The sequence below is a fragment of the Myotis myotis genome, unplaced genomic scaffold, assembly GCF_014108235.1.
Source record: "Myotis myotis isolate mMyoMyo1 unplaced genomic scaffold, mMyoMyo1.p scaffold_m19_p_10, whole genome shotgun sequence".
In the NCBI taxonomy this organism is placed as follows: domain Eukaryota; kingdom Metazoa; phylum Chordata; class Mammalia; order Chiroptera; family Vespertilionidae; genus Myotis; species Myotis myotis.
In genome coordinates, this window is record NW_023416314.1 from 62627862 (window position 1) to 62643485 (window position 15624).

Below are 15624 nucleotides of genomic sequence, written 5' to 3' on the forward strand. Positions count from 1 at the left end.
CCCTGGTCTCTTTCCAGCCTCTTGTGTTTGTGACCCAGATTCCCAGTTTGGGTAAGAGGGGTTGAATCTGGTCTAAGGGCACATCTTGGGGAGGGGTCTGGGGCTGAGATTGGGACTCCCGGCTGGAAGTTTGGGAAGCAGATCGGGGTGCGGCAGTGCCTCCCTCCTTTCAGTTCTCCGGAACTGGAAGGAGAGAAAGGGAATTTTATTCTGAACATCTGTTGCTTGACAAAGAACTTCTTCCCAGTCTTCCCATGAGCCCTCCAGCCTCTAGCGCTGCAAGCCTGGGCCCGCCCCCAGCGCTGAGATCAGGGGAGGGGCCGAGGCGAAACCCGAGCCCCGGCCCACCACCCCGGCTGGCAACGTGGCTCGGCGGCCCGGCCTCCCCCCCGCAGTCCGGCGTCCAATGGGCCCGTGAGCGCGCCGCCCGCAGATTCCCCGTCCGCGGCCGGGCGCGCGCGCGGGGCGGGAACTGACCGAGGGGCGGCCCGTCCCCTTCCCCCGCCGGCCCCAGCCCCCATTCCCAAGTCGCTTGTCTCGTCGCTCGCTCGGTGCCTCCCCGCCGGCCGCGCTCTCCTCCCGATGGCGCGCTGGAGCTGCGGCCACTGCCTGGGACTGGCCCTGGCGCTGCTGCTGGTGCTGGCGCTGGCTCCGCGGGCGCTGCGGGCCAAGCCCACGGTGCGCAAGGAGCGCGTGGTGCGGCCCGACTCGGAGCTGGGCGAGCGGCCGCCCGAGGACAACCAGAGCTTCCAGTACGACCACGAGGCCTTCCTGGGCAAGGAGGACTCCAAGACCTTCGACCAGCTCACCTCGGAGGAGAGCAAGGAGAGGCTGGGGTGAGCCGCGGCCCGGGCTGCGTTCGGGGGCGTTGCAGGTGCCCGCGGGGCCATCCGGGCGGGAGCCACGCGGAACTCGAGCCGCAAATCGAAAGAGAAATCGGCGCGCGGACCTGAGGGCGGGGTGCAGCGGGCGCGGCGGCGGTGCTGGCGAAATGTGCCTCCCGGGGGGCGCCGAGACCGCCGCGTGGAGATCGCCCCCCGGGCCGCGGTGGCTCCCCGCGGGGAGGCGAGAACGTGGCAGCAGCCGCGGGAGCCAGGACGGCGAGGGCCCGCCCCTCCCCGTGGTTGCATCAGAAGGAAGGGTAGAGAGTGTACAAAAGAAGAGTTTGTCCACGGTGGCCTTTTAGTGAAGGAGTTCTTCCCCACCCTCCCAGTTTGCTTGAGATACTTCTAAGCAGGTCGCCAGGATGAGCATAGGAGAGGCTTGAGTCCTGGCCTGTGTCCCAGGACTGGGGCTGAGGTGTTCCTGCCTTCTGCCTCATCCCCCCATAACTCTGATGTAGGGATATCAAAATCCTGTTAAGAAGGGAGGGGCATTTGGGGATAGAGGATGAGGGGTGGGAGATGGAAATTGCTTCCCCCGCCCCCGCCCCCCCCCCCCCCCCCCCCCGTGTTCCCAGCAGATGTCTGCAGAGGCACCCAGTCCTTTGGCTGCTGAGGGCGAAAAGCGGGGGGTGGTGTGGTGGATTGTAAACTTCACTGTTGAAAGCAGTTGAGTCAGGAACCAGACCAAGGAAACAAAACTTTGTCACATCTCAACGCACCCTCTGCAGGTTCCCTGGGGAGACACTGGGGCATTGTGCAAAGCTATCTGGAATCAATAGCCGGCCTGATGGAGGATGGGCTGGGGAGGGTCCCAGTAGCCCTGCCTCCTGGGCACCAGGCCTCCTGGAACCTGGTTCCTGGGGCGTGGAGATCTTCACGTGCTCCTAAATGAAAAGGAACACAGCTGTCCCTGTGCTGCTGGAGGCCACCAAAGGCAAATGGGATTGGTTGGGATATAAGGCTAAATTATACCTATTGTGTAGGTGCACCATCTGCCTACTCTGATAAAAAGATCTTTGAATTTCAAAGTCACCTTCAAACAGTCACCTTTTATTTTGCAGAGAAGTACTTTCTCTTCCTGTTCGGGGAATTAACAATGGGGGCCATTGATGAGTTTAATTCATTGTATTGCTTTGAGGCACTTGAAAACTGATTTGTTCTGGAGCCCCAAGTGGCCCCCATATGCATTAGTGCCAGTGAGGGGGGGGGGTGGTTGGCAAAGAGAACTTTGTAGTTTGCAGTCCTACAGCTTCCAGTTTAATGCCTTCATCGCGAAGGGTAAGCCTGGTGGTGAGAGCAAGGACTGATGAAGTTGGTCTGCCTTTGACCCTTGTATGGACACCTTAACTTCATTTGTTTATTCATGCAGCAAACATTTGAATGGCCACTGTGTGCCAGCTACCATGTTAGGTACCTGGCAGGTGCAGAGAGAAAACCTGTGTGTGCCCTAGGCCTCAAACTTCTTAAAATCAAACGAGACACAAGCAGGTTCTGATATAATTGCTGCAAAAGCACATAAAAACTAAGGTGAGCACACCCAGAAGGAGCCCCTAAGGGTTGAGGTTGGAGAGAGAGGCTTGGGGGTGTAGGGATGGATGAGTTTGTGGGATGACTCAGAGGTTGCCCGGCATCCCACCAGAGCAAGGCATTTTCTGAAGAGAGAGCAATCCACTTCTAAAGGTTTTGAAACAAGTTCTACTATGTGTCAGGCTGACTATGTCCCGGACTTTATTTGGCATCTAGAGGATGGGAGCTATTAGGACAATAAAGGGACAGGGCAGAAGAAGTGGGAAGTGAGAGTGGAGGGGTAACCAAGAACAGAGCAGGAGGGACCTCTGAGAGATGGAGATTAGATGTTACCCTGTATGTGGCCGAAATGTCATCACCTAAATTCTTGTTAGGAGAGTCAGACTGGCAGTAGGGAGGAGAACATAACTGAGGCATGATGGGGGCCAGTGAAGGATCATGGCCATGAGCACCTGAACCAGGCACGCAGGTCCAGAGGGCAGGAGAGGTGAACCCAGAAGCATGTGGGAGGGAGCACTGGCAGTTCTCACTCTTGACTCAGCGTGGGGGTGGAGAGAGGGAGCAAGGACTCACAGATGACATCCGGGTCTCTGGCCTGGGCCACTGTATGGATAATGGACATACCACTCAATTGTAAGGTAAATCCAAGCCAGAAGTGGGGGAGGCAGAGGGTGGGAAATGATGGGTGTGAGCGATATGGGGTGGTTGAGCATGAAAAGCCGCCTCTCTGTACACAGCTCCTGGTGCAACAGTCCCCTCCAAGTCTGGGCTGCTGAGGGAGGAGCATGGCTGAATCTGGGCAACTTTGTCACCACCATCTGACCTGATCCTGAAAATGTGCCAGCTCTGTGGTCCCTGGAGACACCTACGCCAGAGGGCTGCAAAGTGCGGACCTGTAGGCTGCCTGCTGTGACAAACAGAAGAAATGGAAGTCAATTGTCAACTTTTAAAATCGGAGTGATTTTACATATAGACTTCTATTTCTGGTTTCCCTTTGACACTCACAGGCCTTTATTCCCATGTAGCAGCCATTGTCTGGAGCAGCTGGGGCACCCTTGTTGGCAGCTGGCAGGGGATCTCCAGGTTGCCCTAGGCTTGGCCTGGCGGCTTTGTTCATTTCTGTCACCTGCTAGGTGTTTGTTGAGTTTTCCATCCACCCAATTACTGTCCTTAGTGGAAAGGCACATTTTCTTTCCTTTATTCCCCACCACATTCCTTGTGAAGTAGGTATTCCAGTTTGCAATTGGAGAAACTGAGACTCAGAGACTCAAGACATTTGCCTATCACACAGGACTAGGCAAGATCCAGGTGTTTTGACTAGAGCAGTGGTTGTCAAGCTGCGGCTTGCGAGCCACATGCGGCTCTTTGGCCCTTTGAGTGTGGCTCTTCCACAAAATACCACGTGCGGGCGTGCAAGTACAGTGCGATTGAAATTTCGTGGCCCATGCGCAAAAGTCAGTATTTTGTGGAAGAGCCACACTCAAGGGGCCAAAGAGCCGCGTGTGGCTCGCGAGCCGCAGTTTGCTGACCACTGGACTAGAGGGATTGACTTTGTCTGCATCATAGCTGCCTTTCCCAGTATCTCACTCCTGAGATTTTTTAAAAGAGAGATTAAGATCATATTTATTCTTCCAACAGATAGTAAGTTCTAGGTGTCAGGCTGACTATGTCCCTGCCGTTATTTGTCATCAATTAGATGCTGTCTTTTCCACAAGAAAAGGTTATTCACAGTCTGACATTAGGTCTCTGCTGGTCTGAGATTCTGTTCCTCAGCCAGCTTTGGATAACTGATGGGCATGTCACCTCTGTGTCCCGGCATTGGAGCAGTGCCTGGCACATGGTAGGTAGGTTTAGCACTGCAGTGTTGAAAGAATTCTGCTGGGTCTGGCTGTGGTATCCTGGAAGGAAGCCTGAAGATACCTGAGGCTTTGTCTTTCAATATGGAGAAGTTACCATTGCAAATGAAAGGACCCATTAAAGCTATTAGAATGCTTACACCTTCCTGAGAAAGGAGCTCTGGCCCCCCTGGTACCAGGTGGGAGATGGAGACTTAAGTACTTATGAATTCATTTCCCATATCTAATTAATCAAAAGAGAAACTGCCAATCAAAACTGCTGTTCACAGTAAGAAAATTTTACCACTGAGTTGATAGAATTCCAGCCCAAAGCAAAGAAACAAATCCCTAATCAACCTGTATGACCTCCTCCCAATAAGTGGACTATCAGGGTAAAACTTTTTTAAACATTAGGAATAACCCGTGGGTATATTTGAAGTTTCCTACAGGGATGGAGTCCCTAGTTTGGACCCTTTGGCCTAGAGGTCGATGCTGGTGAATTCTAGCCTGAACTTTGCTTTGGACTAGTGTTTGGTGTACCTCAATGGAGTCCAGTGGGAAATTGCTAGAACCTGGGCCAGCTGTGGAACAGGAGATACCAGTGGGCATAGGGGTCTTGAAGAGCAGGGGGTTCGGGCTCCTGGACCTGCTTAGCTGCTCACGTTTCTTGAATAGGTTTCATTGATGTCAAGGTTCTTTCATCCCCAACATTTTATGCTTGTCCAACAAGATCTGGTCTCTTGGCTTCAAGTGTCAAGTGTTTGGCTACAAAGTGGTGAGTTTAAAAAACAAACAAAACCACAAAAACCACAAGAACTCACTTATCTGTTGGTTTACATAGAATTTTCCATTTTTTTAGATTGGACCTAAAGTCACTTCTTCACCCATTGTACCAAATACCAGCTGTGTGATCTTGGAACAGTAATTCAAGTTCTCTCAGCCTCAGTTTCCATTATTCTAAAGACTGCATCAGGGAAGACTGCTAGGTTTCACCTTACAAATCGACACTAATCAGTTGGTCATGCCTATCTGCAGAGCACTGTGTTGAAAAGGATTCTGAGGCCACATCTCGGTTCATTAGGACGAAGGGGCATGACCCACTAGTAGTGTCTGCCAGTGGCACTGGGTGGGAGGAAGGCATGTCGTTCTTGGAAGAGATGAACTTGAAGGTCCTTTCCAGCACCATCGGATCATTGGGCTTGTGTCTATGCATTTTAGATTCTGCAGGCGTTTGATCTTTCTCTGGATCAGGATCATGCAAGTCTTGATAATAGCCTTGTTTTTTAACTACAGGAAGATTGTCGATCGAATTGACAGTGATGGGGATGGCTTTGTCACCACGGAGGAGCTGAAAACCTGGATTAAACGGGTGCAGAAGAGATACATCTATGATAATGTTGCTAAAGTCTGGAAGGATTATGATCGGGACAAGGACGATAAAATTTCCTGGGAGGAATATAAACAAGCCACCTATGGTTACTACCTAGGTAAGAGGTGCTGCAGGAGAGATTACACAGCTGGGGCCCACATAACAAGCTTTTTGCAGAGACTCTCTACTCCCTCATCATAGCCACCCCCTTCGGGGGATGTCACAACCTCCTAAGTAGAACCTACTTGTGTAACATCCTGCTCTGCTTAGTAAGAATGCACTTGGTTGCTTACTCTGTATGAGATCCTAGGTGGTGAGTAGTGGCAGGGGTCCAGGGTCTAATGAAAAGTGACTTAGGTTGCCACCCTCCCTGAGCTACGATCTCAAGGGTACACTCAGAACAGAGCAGAGAGGCAGCATGTCTGCCGTACAGTTCACAGTGCTGCCGATTTCAGATAGCAAGTGGGCTGGAGCTATCGGGGAAGACTTCTGGTAGAGGGTGGCTTGGGAGCTGGGCCTTGAAGAATGCATTTGTATTTGGAGAGAGAGTGGGGGAGGTGGGTCAGCTGGAAGGGCAAAGGTACAGCGATGCATTTAGCAATGGGCAGGGTTTGGATATGAGACACACCTGTTTTGGGAATGATGGAATGGTGTGTGCAAAGCACAGGGTGCAGACCCGCTAGGTGTGTGGTCGACAGTGAGGGGACAGGTCTGAGAAGCACCGAAGATGCACACATTCACAGGCAGATTAAGGGAGATCTTGAAAGCCAGGCAGAAGCATTTAGACAAAATGTGGTACTAGGGAGCCACTGCATGTTCTGGAGCAAAGAATGATATGATGAAAGCAGGGTACAGCAAAGCGAAGTATGGCTTTAGTATGGTCAAAAGCCTGTGCTCGTAACCACTACTAGAATTCCCTTAATATACCCAGTAGGGCTGTACTATGGGGTGGTAAGAAGGGGCAGATACGAGAGGCATTCTGAAATAAATGGTGTCAGAGAACTCGAGAGGTCAGGATCTTTAGTCCCATGTGTCCTTCATTGGGCATGAAGTTACCAGTGATCTGGCAGGAAATGCCTTCCCTAGCAGCCCAGTTGAAATGTTTGTGTGCACATCCTGCAGGAAACCCTGCAGAGTTTCAGGATTCTTCAGATCATCACACCTTTAAGAAGATGCTGCCACGCGACGAGAGAAGGTTCAAAGCTGCAGACCTCAATGGTGACCAGACAGCCACTCGGGAGGAGTTCACCGCCTTTCTGCACCCTGAGGAGTTTGAGCATATGAAAGAAATTGTGGTTTTGGTAAGATAAAAGAAGTCCCCAGGCTGGGAGAAGACCAGAGCAAATGCTACACCAAGATCTTGCCTTGTCTTCCAAAGAGAGAATGTTCTTCATCTTGAGGGGAATTGGAGAAGGACCCTGAAGTGGAGTGCATTGGAATACCTGCCCACCCAGTAAATGAGTCAGGGCAGGCTAGGTGCTGCAACAAGTAGCCCCCAATCATAGCCATTTATCACAATCAAAGCTTATTTCTTGCTTATACCACTTCCAGGGCAGATGGTCCCAGTCAGGTAGGTTTTCTGGGCAGTTCTCCTCTAAGGGCTATCAGGCAGCCAGGCTGCTTCCATCTTATACACCACCATCCTGTGGCCTCAAGGTCGTCCTGGTAGCTGCCAGCTGGTAGATAAGAGGAAATGAGGAGAAGGCAGTCAGTCTACCTAACTGCTCTGACCAGGAAATGACACATCCCTTCCTTTTTCATTCTTCCAGCTCCTCCTAGATGTGATGAGGCTGGGAAATAGTTTAGATATGTGCTCAAAAGGAGCAAATGGGTTTGATAAGGAAACTAGCTAGTCTCTGTCCACTTTTAAGCTTTGAGGGAACTAAAAAAAGACTCTGAAATGGAATACATTGGGTTGTTAAACTGTACAGAAACATAAAGTGAAAACCATGGCTGGAAAGGATGCTCCCCTTTGGTTGGGTCTTCAGAGGATGAATAGATCAGATCCTATGGGCTTTGAGGGTCAGCTATGCTTGTAAGGCCTCTGAGTGTGGCGGCTTTCCATACTGTTTTGTGGAGTCCCAAATGTCTTTTTTTTTTTTTTTTTAAATATATTTTTACTGATTTCAGAGAGGAAGAGAGAGGGAGAGAGAGATAGAAACATCAGTGATGAGAGAGAATCACCTATTGGCTGCCTCCTACACACCCCTTACTGGGGATGTGCCCGCAACCAAGGTAATGCCCTTAATTGGAATCGAACCTTCAGTCCGCAGACCTACGCTCTTCACTGAGCCAGAGCCAAACCGGTCAGGGCAGAGTCTCAAATGTCTTAATATAATGTGGTCACTTGCTTCCTGGTCAGATAACCTGAGGCAAGCTGCCTCCATGCTGGGAAACAGGTGGCTGAAGCTTTTGTTTATAACCAGCTCAGGGCTATTTTAGTTATGCAGTTGGTGGTTGGGCCCACTCTTGCCTCCTGCTTCATCCTCATGACCTAAGGACTGAGCAATGGCTCGGAGAATCATTTCTTTTGACTGCCCAACATCCACTTAGTGATAGCTGATTTGCCAGAGGGCGATGAAGATGAAGAATTAGCCATAAGTGGATTATGTGCCTTTGAGTTGCTGAGGCAATGGACATTAAACTCATTGAAATACTCCCCATGGCAAAATGCCTAATCCTGAAGTCAAATATGCTAAATACAGAACATAATACACCCGAAAGTCAGATAGACTTTTATTTCTTAATTGCCCGCTGTTTCATATTTTTCTGACACCACCCCGTGTTCATTGTCCAGTTAGCCCTGGAATCTATCTCTGACCATCTGGTCCGGTGGTTCTCAAGCTGGGTCCTCCCAGGTACCCCCTGGGGATGACTTGGCTGGATGGTGGAAGTGGTTGGGCTGGCATATAACCAGGGCATCTCTGGACTTCCACATACATTTTCATTTGAAGAGTGTTCTATGAAAACTGGGAGTAGGGAGGAAGGACGGGAACCACTGCATTGGTGCACAGGAGGTAAGGAGACAAGCCTGAAGTCACCAAGCATTCAACCATAAAAGCCAGACAAAGGAGGACAGTAGTCAGAACTCTAAGACTGACTGAGAGCGCAAAGCCACCTTGCATTCTGTTTTCTGTTTGCTTCCTAGGAAACTCTGGAGGACATCGACAAGAATGGGGATGGGTTTGTGGACCAGGATGAGTATATCGGTAAGTGCAGCCTGGGTCCTGCTCAGCTGTCTCCACTGGGCAACGTTCCTCCACGCACATGTACTTTCTCCAGACATCTCTGTTAGCAACCGCTACAAGTCTGTAGGTGTTGCTCTTGTGAGGGACTTGTTACACCATCCCTAGTGCAGTAATGTCAGGGAGGAATTATTAGACCTCATTCAGTGGAGAAGAGACCAGAGGCTGGCCCCTACCTGTAGGATGGCCAGCAGTTGTCCCCACAACTCTCAGAGGTGCCCTTCATCACGCTGTGTAGTTTTACCTTTGCGAAATGCGATTGGAGATGCCGTAGATGTACAGTGAGTGTAGAGCAGACAGTCTCAGCGAAAGGACTGAAATCAGACTGGGTCCGCAGGGCCTATAAGCTCTAAGTAGACAAAGCTATGATCAGTAGAGCTACTTATATGCCCAGGCTGTCTGCAGAAAAGCATTCCTTCTTACAGGTAAATCCTTTTGCAAAGTGCATAATTGCCCCCTAATATAGCTGTTTTGTTTTTGATCCTTTCATTGGGAGGGCCATACCTAGCATTTTGTTCTGAAGGGCTCCACGTGAGCAATGTCAAGAAGTGTATTTTCAGGCAACTGAGCACTGCCTGAATGCAACTCGAATGTAGCTGGGTCGGAACCCACCGTTGCTGGTTAGAGTCCTTCCCGGCAGCCCCAAAGCCTCCAAGCGTAAAGGACTGGAGCAGGCAACATGGAAATTTTTATTTGATCCTCATCAGCTGCTACTTCAGTGCTTTGGCGCATGGCTGCCTTCTCATGATACCTCCTCTTTTCCCAAATCTCAACAAGGTAAAGTTGGTAAATCATTCGAGGGATGGGATCACTGTAATTCTTATACACATATTGATTAGAAGCTGTTGATTCCCTTTCATTGTAAAACCAGAGCCCCAGTTGCCATCGGTCTTTGGCCTGTGATTGTGTGACTTTGCCACCCCTTACCCAAGAACAAGTGCCTTCAGTAATGAAGGGCAGAATTGCTTCTAGTCTTTAGGAATTGATCCCAGGAACGTCACGCTGTTCTCTGTCAGTCTGTGGTGTAACAGGTAGCTTTCGCCACAGTCCTTAAAGTGATCTTGGTGGCACTAATTGTAGAATAACAGATGATGACAGCCCCTCGTCAGGGCAAGAGCAGAACTCTCCTCTTGCTTGGTGCACATCTGAGGGAAGGTTCAGAGCCGCAGACGCCTTGACAGTGGGGATGGGATTAGACTAACAGAAAAGGCTGGCTGATTAAAACCATGCAGCACTTTTGACTAAGGATGTGTGCTCTTCCTAGCTTTCCTGAATTCTGCATTGAAACAGTGCAGCATCAGAGGCAAAACTCCTTTAGTGGCTCTGCCTAAAACCAACATTCCATTCTTTACACTGAGCAGAGAGGCAGATGGGGGCATTGTACCTGCAAATCAAATTCTGAGCAATTTGCAGTCAGAAAGGCCTGTAGCATAGACTTGTCTAGCAAGTGACTTCTCTTCAGGAGGGAATGAGTGCAAACCCAGTGGTGATGTGTAATGGGAAAGAGCACAGTGGAATTAGAAGTCCTGGCTTCTCCACTTACTCGTTTTGTGACCCCAGGGGAGTCATGCAATCCCTTTAAGCCTCAGTTTCTTCGTCTGTAAAATGGGAATACACAGCACCCATGCTTCCAGAACTGGATGGAGCTCAAGCTAATGTATGTGACAGCCATTTCTCAAAAACACTATGCAGATGTCAGGTGTGATTCTACCTTGTAGCAGAACCAAGGGTCTTACCTCTCTTTTACCTTCACTGCCTGCTCCCTGTACCACCTGACATTCCCAAGTTGTGTTTCCATTAAAGAGAAACTGCCCACAGGGTATCTCTCTTTTCTAAGATTATCTAGTAATTTAGAAAACAGTGCAAAAACTTTGCCTTTTTCTCCTTTTGCCATTTTGTAAAACAGGGATCATGATCTATCTTAGAGAATTGTTATAAAAATGAAATAAAGTGATATACGTGAAAACCCTTTGGAAATTATGTAAACGACAGTAAGAATGAACATGGTAGATAAGCCCATGTTTCTATGCAACCTCAAGCTCATACCAGCTCTGGCCTCAGTATTTTCATCTATAAAATGGAAATTATAACAAGACCAACTTCATAGGATTGTTGTGTATGTAAAGTACATTATAAAGTATCTGGACCATAGAAGGTGCTTGATGGTGGTTATGAGTTTTCGCCTGTATAGTGCTAGTTTGGGTTTAGAGGGCTTTCATAGAAAGTGTCCCACTTGACCTTCATAATAACCCTGTGATTTGTAAATTATTATCATCTCTATTTTACAGACAAGGCAATTTCAGATTCAGCCATTGAAATGGGTAACTTAATCCTAGTCACTGAACTAAGTCATTTGAGCTTGAGTCACTGAACTGAGTCATCTTTTATCTTCTGGCTCCTAAGCTCAGTTCTTTCTATTCCACCAAGCGACTTCCATAGTGGTTAAATCATTGCAATATTATTCTCAAGAAACTGCCCACCAGATGTCTGGGTTAGGTCTCTAGATTGGTCATTGTCCTTCCAAAAACTCAGGAGGTCAGGTTTTCTTTGATGTACCTTCCCACCTGTCTTCCTAACCAAGATCAACCTTCCTTTCCAGCGGATATGTTTTCCCACGAGGAGAATGGCCCTGAGCCAGACTGGGTTTTGTCAGAACGGGAGCAGTTTACTGAATTCAGGGACCTGAACAAGGATGGGAAGTTGGACAAAGATGAGATTCGCCACTGGATCCTCCCCCAAGACTATGACCACGCACAGGCTGAGGCCAGACACCTGGTGTATGAGTCGGATAAAAACAGGGTATTTCACATTCTTCTGGAGTCAGTCTTTGAAGGGAGACAGTTTACATAAGATTGGTTCTGTTTGCTTTTTTGTGATAGCATTGGCCTGTGCCCCCGTGCCTTATTGACATTTCTCATTCTTGCCCTACGTCAGAGACCTGTAAACTTGACCCAATACCATGATAATCCACAGTGAGATCATTAGGTCAAGACATTCCTGGAGAGTCAGCTGTGGGCCACAGACTTACATTCACTCCCATTTCCTAGAATTGCAGAATTTTGTTTGCTGTGGGCAGGGCATAGATTTAAGAGACACATCCTGCATTGCCTTAAGACAACTTTGTTCATCCATTCATTCAGTCAGCAGATATTTATCCAACATCCATGATATGTCAGGCACAAGAAAGTCCAGCCCATTAAAACATAAGGCATCCTCAGGCAAGCGCACACTTCTAGCCCTGTGCCTAGCACTTCAATATCTATTGATACATATCCACATAAATAAGTAAGCAAGATTTATAAAGACCTGCCTTTTTCCACTTTGATCACTGCTCCAACTCTTAGGAGACAATTGTGTGGTATGCGGTCCATGAAAGGGAAGTGGACTTCTTCAAAGGCCCTTTTTGGGAATGCCAGCACTGCTTGTAGACAGTTAGTCGAGCTTCTGAATTCCTGGGGGACTTACCTAATATATTTTTGCACAGCATTTACAGCAGGAGGCTGTTGCAGTTTGGGGTTTCACAGTGCAGCAATGGTAGATGAAAGAGGTACCTAGCAGCTTCTTAATTGATAAGTGTAGCGTTTCAAATGTTGCGAATGAGTGAACTAACATAAAGCTTCATGCTATTCAGTTACTAGAGCTTCGATAACACAGCTCTTTCCTCTCCCGGGCAGGATGAAAAGCTAACTAAAGAGGAGATATTGGAGAACTGGAACATGTTTGTTGGAAGCCAAGCTACCAATTATGGAGAAGACCTCACAAAAAATCATGATGAACTTTGATACACACTCAGCATAACATGACAGACTGTCATGGGCTTTCTTTTATTGTCTTGGAGGATGGTTGCTACAATCTAATTTATAGCAGTTGTGTCCCTGAAACAGCAGTTTATAACCTCAGATTGGGCTTAAAATTGCTCTTCACTCAATGTTTACTGCGAAATAGTCATTTCTATTCCTTCAATAAGATATCTCTACAAACACCTTAAAATCTTTGTAAATCACAATATTTTTGGGGGTGGGGATACATTACAAAAACATGACTTTTTAGCCTTTTTCATTAAATTTAAAGGGGAATAAGATTAGAAAAAGCCCTATTACTGAGAAGTTGGGTGGGTTGGGGGAGCAGTATATGGAGTGACTGCTATGTATTTTAACTGAAATTTTTATATTTGTCACATTGAAAAATTAGTGAGGGAAAACTGATAAAGTTACAGTGGTGTCATCCTGTGCGGGCTTATTTCAGAACAAGTCTAATACTTCAGATTCTTCCTTCTTGACTTTGTACTCTGAGCTGTTACTGTAAGTGGAGTATAAAACCTCTGTGCATTTTTCTGTATGGACCTGGTAATGTGCACAACAAATCCACATCTTTGTTTTTTTTTGTTTTTTGTTTTTACAATAAGAATCAATGAAGAAAGATAATGTGAAAAAGAAAGGAATGTTAGAGGTAGGGAAAAGATGAATGGCAGGCATTTGGCGAACTATAGGAAAATGGTAAACATGTTATACTTGGGAAGATTACCTTGACATATAAATGAGGTAGGTCTGATCCTTGAAAAAGTGGATAGAGAAGTGATCCATTTCCTTGCTGATGATCGATAGGATTGAAGGAGGGAATCCCAGGGAAGCCTGCCTGGTGGGGGGCTGGACCCCAGTCCCAGTGATTCCACGACTCTTGGACCTGCCAGGGGACCACTCACACCGTGGAATTAGGACAAAGTGATGTTCCAAGCCATTGGCTGAACTGGAGGAAACAACGTTTACAGGTTGAAATGCTACCTTATAAGTAGGAAGTGAATGAAATAAAAAAATCCCACTGAGGATTTTCTACTGTGTCCTGTGGTGTTTGACTTCACATGTACTGTGCCTTTATTCACAGAGAATTAAATAGGATGGGTTAACATGAGTAAAATTACAAAGGGTCTGGGGGTTTTAGATCAAGTACTAAGAATGTTCAGAATATCCTTGTATTTACTGATTTAATAAATGGGTACTTCCTTCTTCCTCTATGCTAGTTAGGGAATCTGTAGGCCATTTTAACATCTTTCTGAGATAGGTCTCAACTGGAAGAATATCCAGATTTCTCACCAAGCCCTCTGAGTCTGGTCCCTTGCTGTCTCATCGGCATCACCTTATCACTCTCCCATTTGCTTCCTATTGCTGGCCCACTGCCTTTCTGGTCCTTCAACACCAAGTTCACTCCTAGGTTGGACCCTTCACACTTGCTGTCCCCTCAGATTCACAACACCATCTCTCACATTCTCTGGGAACTCAAAATGGTACTTCCTCAATAGAGCCTTCCGGACTCCAACATTTACAGTATAGTCACGTGCCACTGAGTAACAGAGATATGTTCTGAGAAATGTGTTCTTAGTCACTTTCGTTGTGTGACCATAGAGTGTATTTATACAAACATAGATGGTCTACCCTCCTACACTCCTAGGCTAACTGGTACACCATCGTCGAGTATGGGGTCCATCATTGACTTTTGTTACGCAGTGCATGACTATAGTACCCATTCAAATCCCTATCTCATTTCTGTTTCATTTTTTTTTTATACAGATTTCCATTGATATTTGTTTCCTAGGGCTGCTGTACAAATTACACAAAGTGAATGGCTAACAGACAACCAAAGAAGCTCATTCTCTCAGTTCTAGAGGCCAGAGTGACATCAAAGAGGCCCTAGGAGAATCTCTCCTTGCTTCCTTCCTCTCCTCATCCTGAGATCCTTAACTTAGTTACAGCTGCAAAGACCATGTGCCCACTTAACGACAGGGATATATGTTCATATTCACAAATTCCAGGCTAGGAGGTAGACATGTCTTGGGGACCACCATTCAACCAACTATAACACTTGACATTATCTTGTTTGTATATTGTTCATCTTCCCCAAGTTAGAATTATGAGCTTTGAGAGAACAATAGAGTCTGGTCCATCTAATTTACTCCTATTTCCAGGAATTTGGAACATGAGAGCCAAGCCTATAATAAGTACTCCAAGTATTTGCTGAAGAATGAGAGGTTGTTAGCTTTAATCAGAGAATATATGTCAGGGGAAGAAATTATTCTGGAAAATATAAAATAAACAGTGAACATGTGCTGAATGAGAATATAAGTAATTTTGTCCAAGATTCCACAGTGATTAGATGGCAGGGACAAAATTCAAATCCAGATGTTCCTGTCTTCAAGATCTCTGTAATGAGAAATACTGTGATGTCACAAAGCATTATTTATATGCTTAATGGCACTGAAAGCATTAATTGTTAGGAGCCGAAATCTGTCCAAGCAAAGCATGAACACATTTTGTACCTCATGTCTCTTCTTGTAGGTGTTTAGCACTAAGTTTCACTGCTCCAAATCGCCAATCTGACATAGGTTTTCTTTATTTCTCTGCTCTCCCACAGTACATGATTACACGGTCAGGAAATGAAAATAGCTCCTCCTACCTAGAAACAGGCTGACAACATTTTTCTTTTTAAGCAGTGAAAACCTGTCTTTAAAAAAATTAGAAATTCTGTGTAACCTAATTATAAGCATAACACTTTAAAAAGGTGCTAACATTCTTTTTCCCCCAAAAGGGAATATCGGTTGATTTATTAAGTTATACACAGTAAGATGTTAAATATAGTTTGAGCACTAAGTTTTTCCTTTCAAGTCAGTGCACATAAGAAGAGAACCTCAAAGAAACCAGGGCTTCTGGGGCTGAATTTAACACTATTTAAGGAAAGAAAATCGTAGCTAGGGGACATAGCTGTTAACATGG

The 15624-nt window shown here is 46.9% G+C and overlaps 1 protein-coding gene across 1 annotated transcript; it reads left to right on the plus strand.

Annotated features, from left to right (window-relative positions):
* The first annotated feature begins 405 nt into the window (after nt 1-405).
* RCN1 (reticulocalbin 1) lies at nt 406-13697 on the plus strand. The gene is made up of 6 exons (XM_036325727.1): nt 406-836; nt 5540-5733; nt 6738-6916; nt 8764-8824; nt 11460-11659; nt 12535-13697. Exons 1-6 carry the CDS (start codon nt 583-585, stop codon nt 12640-12642), a joined length of 996 nt encoding a protein of 331 aa, XP_036181620.1. The 5' UTR covers nt 406-582; the 3' UTR covers nt 12643-13697.
* The last annotated feature ends 1927 nt before the right edge of the window (nt 13698-15624 follow it).

Excerpts from the sequence above, each read along its gene's own strand:
- RCN1 (XM_036325727.1), top strand. The coding sequence starts at position 583 with ATGGCGCGCTGGAGCTGCGGCCACTGCCTGGGACTGGCCCTGGCGCTG. Across the intron at positions 6,917-8,763 it reads TGAAAGAAATTGTGGTTTTG|GAAACTCTGGAGGACATCGA; the intron begins GTAAGATAAAAG and ends TTTGCTTCCTAG. Across the intron at positions 11,660-12,534 it reads ATGAGTCGGATAAAAACAGG|GATGAAAAGCTAACTAAAGA; the intron begins GTATTTCACATT and ends TCTCCCGGGCAG.